General features: G+C 27.9%; 1 protein-coding gene across 1 annotated transcript; it reads left to right on the top strand.

Annotated features, from left to right (window-relative positions):
• The first annotated feature begins 2638 nt into the window (after positions 1–2638).
• Positions 2639–3861, top strand: LOC127108064 (protein E6). Its single transcript, XM_051045428.1, has one exon. It carries the CDS (start codon positions 2735–2737, stop codon positions 3614–3616), a length of 882 nt encoding a protein of 293 aa, XP_050901385.1. The 5' UTR covers positions 2639–2734; the 3' UTR covers positions 3617–3861.
• Positions 3862–5307: the final 1446 nt, after the last annotated feature.

Here is a 5307-nt window from a genome sequence, read left to right as displayed (position 1 = left end):
CCAATCTCTTGGAGCCTTTATCTGACCCAAGGAGATATTAGAGATTGATTAGAAAGTTGATTATCTCACAGGTACTCGTCCATACATTTACTTCAAAGTTAGTGGTAAGACAATTCTTAAATTCTCCTTGCCAAGAATGCATGGACGATGTTATCCTGATTTTGGAATACATCAAAGGTCCTTCAGGAAAAGGTCTCTTTTATGAAGATAAATGACATACTAAGATAATAGGATATTCTAATGTTATGAGACATACTCGCTTATTGATAGACAATCCACTTTAGGGTATTATGTATTTGTTGGAGTAAATTTGATATCGTAGAAAAGTAAAAAAAACAAAATGTTGTTGCAAGATCAAACATTGAGACAAAATATATGACCATGATACTAATAACATGCGTGCTCATTTGATTGAAGTAGTTGTCAAGGAACATAAATTTGAAGAAGCAAAATCAATGACACTTATTTGCGATAATCAAGTTGTATTTCATATTATTTTTAATATAGTTTTCATGAGAGAACTAAATATATTTAGACAAACTCTCATTTTAGTTAGAGAGAAGATCAAACCAGAAAACATTATCACAAATTTTATCAACTATAATAATTATTTGACAGATATTTTTACAAAGTCACCCAAGATTTCAGAACTTATTATATATGTTGCATGTTTGATACATTTGACTTATAAAGAGAAGTGTTATATTTATAATAAAATACTATATTTTTTTAAAATATTCTGTAATATATTTCTTTTGTAATTAATTATGTAATTCATTGTATACTAGAACTTTTGTATTGCTATTGAGTCAAACAGTTTATGATGTTTCTCATTCGATAAAATCTCAATAGCATTGCTAAAGATCGCAATTGCAATGTGATTTTCAATCATGTGTTAGCCACACTCTAATCAGAAATAAAATTTGAAGAACCTAAAATTTCATATGCATCGGACCTAATAAAACCATGTAAGTGATTATCATTATTATCTTTTAAAATAGTAGATTATTAATAGTAGTTCTTAATATATATTTTTTTCATATCTTTTGCAAGTGAAAGCAGTATACATTTTGGTCTAATAGGAACGTGTACAATCCAACATGATGTCTCTCTGCATAAACAAACAACCAGAGTCTCCCCTGTAATGCCAAGAGTTATATATAAAGTCAGCTTTGTTTATATAATAATGTCTGTGGGCTGCCGTTCTAGAAAAGTCTCAACAAAAATTAAATCATACCCTTAATATTGCCTATAATGTATTAGCCTAAACCTTTATTTTACAGAAACCCAAACCCTCATTCGCTAGGTTTATTGGTCCAAGATTTTCAATTTTTAATGACTAAGCTTTGCATAAATAAATAAGCACTCTTGTAATTCGGTATGATATAGAATGCTCTTAGACCAACCATCTAATATAATAGAAAACTAAATACATAAGTGTTATATCGGAGCATTTTACATAAATTAAAAAAATAATAAATAAAAGAAAAAGAATTATATTTGTATTAAATTATTGTTATTAACTATAGTGTTTTTTACTTGACAAAAAAACTATAGTGTTTTTTGATTATAATAAATCAAATGTAAGCTAATAATAAATTAGAAATTAAATAATATAATTAAAAATAGAAAATTATAATTGTATAATCAACTCAATTAATAGTTGAACATGGATATTAATAAGAGTATTTATTGGTTGGACAAATCTAAATTAAACTGAATTCCAAATCAAATCATAATATTTGATTCATATATTTTTATTTAATTCGGAATAAAATCGAATCAAATTAATGAAAAATGATGTAAATCGATTCTGGAAACGAATTTTCAAAATTCTACATTCGACTCTGTCCGTCGGAACCAATTATAACTAATTAGTATAATATATGTCATTATTATTATAGAAACTAAAATAATATATTCAACTTCAAAAATAAAATAAAAACGAATGCTATTTATTATAGTCACATTCAATATAGAGAACAAAAAATTAAAAAAATTATATTATTTTAGAAAATTAATTAATGTAAATTAGATATTTTTAAAAATATTTTTGCATGTTTATTTTTAATATATCTAATTAATCCAATCCAATACAAATCAATACATTGTTTATCGATTTGATTCGGTTTGAGTTTTATTCCCAAAACATGCAAATTTAACTCAAACCAAACCAAATATTTTTAATCGGTTTGAACATCACATTAATTTGCGTGAATTCGAATATGCGATATTCCACTTATTAATTTTGGGATTTCAATCAATTATTTAGATTAAAAAAATTATAAGTCTAGTATTGAAAATTAAGAAGGATAAAAAGAGTAGAGTAGATCAGCACATTAAACAAAGAACAACTCCATAAACTAGGGAAACCCCACATATTTAATAAAATCTTAAAACATTTAATGTATGATTTCTATCTCATCTATTTTTTTTTTAATTCAATATAGAATTTCTAATCTATAAAAAATCCATCCGAACAAATCTTTAAAAAAAGCAAATAAATGGACCATTTTAGTCGGTAAAAGTTTCTCTTGAATAGGTGAGGAGGGGACCACACCACAATCATCACAAAACTCTCCTCCCATTTGCACCAATTAAGTACAAAATATTAAAAGAAAAGAAAAAACAGAAAGAGAAAAACACCTCTATATAAAGATATTTGAACAATCACACTACTCACTCATCACTCTAAAATCTAAATCACATTCCTTCTTCTCTTTCACTATCATCTATGGCTCCCATCTCAAAACTCCTCTCTTTCCTTTTCCTAACAACCCTTTCATTCTCTCTCCATATCCATGCCAGAGACAGTCAATTCTTCAGCAAAGTCACTCATGTCAACAACAATCTCAATGACAGACAAGTTCCCAATCCCAACAACAATGAACAACCATTAAACAAACCACAACAACAACAACAACCGGTTTTCATCCCAGAAACTGATAACAGTTATGGCTTATACGGCCATGAATCTGGTCTACACCCTCCCACAACAACCACCTCAAACAATGTCGTTCCCAACACTTACCAATCACAAGATGAAAACAACAATTACTTCACCACCTTTCAGAAGGATTCTTATACCAACAACAACAAGTATCCAAATGAAATCAGTGACACAAAACTCACTCAAACTTCTTACAACAACAACAATAATAACAACAATTACGACAAGTATTACTACAACAACAACAAGTATGCTTCTAATGAACTTACCAACACAAAGTTCCCAGAAGAAGGATACAACTCCATGGAAAACCAGAACAACAAATATTACTACAACAACAATGTTGCTGCTAATGACAAATACTACTTCAAAACCAATGGCGCTAGTAACAACAATTACAACAACGTTGAAAGACAAGGAATGAGTGACACAAGAGCTATGGAAGGTGGGAAATACTTTTACGATGTTAACTCTGAGAAATACAACCCAGCATTATTCAATGGAGACTCGTCTAAAGGAGTTGTCAACTCTGAGAATTGGTACAACAAAAACGGTTACTTTGGTAACAACAACAATGTGAACAGTTATGAGAATAACAAGAATTCTAGGAATGGTTATCAGAATCAAGAGGAGTTTGAGAGTGACCAAGAAGAATTTGAGCCTTGAGATTGAAACAAATCCTTTTGAATTTTGGATGTGGTTGTTCAATGTTTTAATGTATTTTAGATTCAAAATCACAAAAAAAAAAGTTTAAAGATAGGGTAATTATATTATGAATGGGTTAATTTAGTGTTTTATTTACTTGGTTGGTGAAAATTATATTAAGTCTTGTCTTGTTACTTATGAAATTTTCTGAAATTGCACAGTGTATGTATGTTATGATTTATGAAAGCATGTTTATTTTGTGCTAATAGTTATCAAGAAGATGTATTATTATTATTATTATTATTATTATTATTATTATTATTATTATTATTATTATTGTGAAGAGCTACAATGTTTGCTTTTTTGTTTTTTCTATCTTACTTTATTTTTCTTCTTTTTTATGATTAAAAAGAAAAAGCTAGTGATTTGTGTTTCTCTTTGAAATTAAAGGATTAAAGAGAAAAAAGAGCAAAGACAAATTATAATCATGATTTAGTGTTAAAATTATCATTGGTGGTCCATGTTGTTTTATACTTACCAACTTAGATTATGATTCATAGATACCATTTTAGAAGAGGGTGATGAAGGGAGCATCATACAGTATTGAAGTTGAGTGGCAAGTGTCGTTTTGTGAATAAGATAATGGAGTGATCAAAGATTAGCAAGGAATAATCCAAATTAATAGTTCACTTTAGACTGCTAAATTACCCTTCATTAGATGGATGATATGTTCACTTAGTTCAATCATCAACAGTTTTTTTTCTCTTCATATAACCAACAATTTACGGTAGCAATCTTTATATCAAGATTTCTTTCCATTTATAATAAAAGGTTTGAGTTCTATGAATAACGGACATCTCAAATAAATCAATTTGTTCTGTTTTGTTGTTTATAGTTACACTCTTTCAAATGGGAATCAAAATATATAAAAAAAAAATTATCTTTATTTAATTTTTAATATACACTAATCATAGAGTAAAACTCACTATCCTAATCTAACCTATGATGCAGAACAAGATTAAAGCTGGCCACCTATAAATTATATACTGATCACTATTTCTTCCACCAAAAACAAGAGAGATCCTCTTGTCATTATGCTGAGTCTCGAGGATGGTGAATTGTAGTTGAAGTGGATGGCATTGGCATCTATGACTATATCATATATTTTCCTGGATCAACAACTCTATCTAAAAAAATAATTAAAAAAAAACTATAATTTTTTCTAATTAGTGGTTGAAATAATTCTACGATGTCACGAATTGAATGAATTTTTTCACAAATGTCTATAAGCATGTTTATAAGCATGCAAAATAATTAAAAAAACATGCTTATAATTTTTTCACAAATGTCTATAAGCATGTTTAATACAAATAAATGAATGAATTTCAACCGATCTAACCAAATAAAGTAGTTCTTTCCTTTTCCTTAATTTAGGCAACAATTGAAAATATATAGTATAATTTATGGCTAGAATTTTCTTTACAATTGAAAATATAATTTCTTAAAATAATAATGATAATAAAAATAAAAGCGGCATTGTTGAAGCAAATGAGGGACTATTTCTTCTCTCCGTGATTGACGGTCAAGGGGATAAAATAAAGATATAAAAAAGAAAGTCATTCTGTTGCTTTCCACTTTATTTAATTTTTTGTTGTTGTGAATTTCCACTTTATTTAATTTAGTTAAAGGCTAACTATTTTTTTTTCTTCAGA

The sequence above is a fragment of the Lathyrus oleraceus genome, chromosome 7, assembly GCF_024323335.1.
Source record: "Lathyrus oleraceus cultivar Zhongwan6 chromosome 7, CAAS_Psat_ZW6_1.0, whole genome shotgun sequence".
Classification (NCBI taxonomy): Eukaryota; Viridiplantae; Streptophyta; class Magnoliopsida; order Fabales; family Fabaceae; genus Lathyrus; species Lathyrus oleraceus.
The sequence above is the reverse complement of the archived record's forward strand: the minus strand, read 5'-3'. Positions and strand labels throughout refer to the sequence as shown.

Excerpts from the sequence above, each read along its gene's own strand:
- LOC127108064 (XM_051045428.1), top strand. The coding sequence starts at position 2,735 with ATGGCTCCCATCTCAAAACTCCTCTCTTTCCTTTTCCTAACAACCCTT.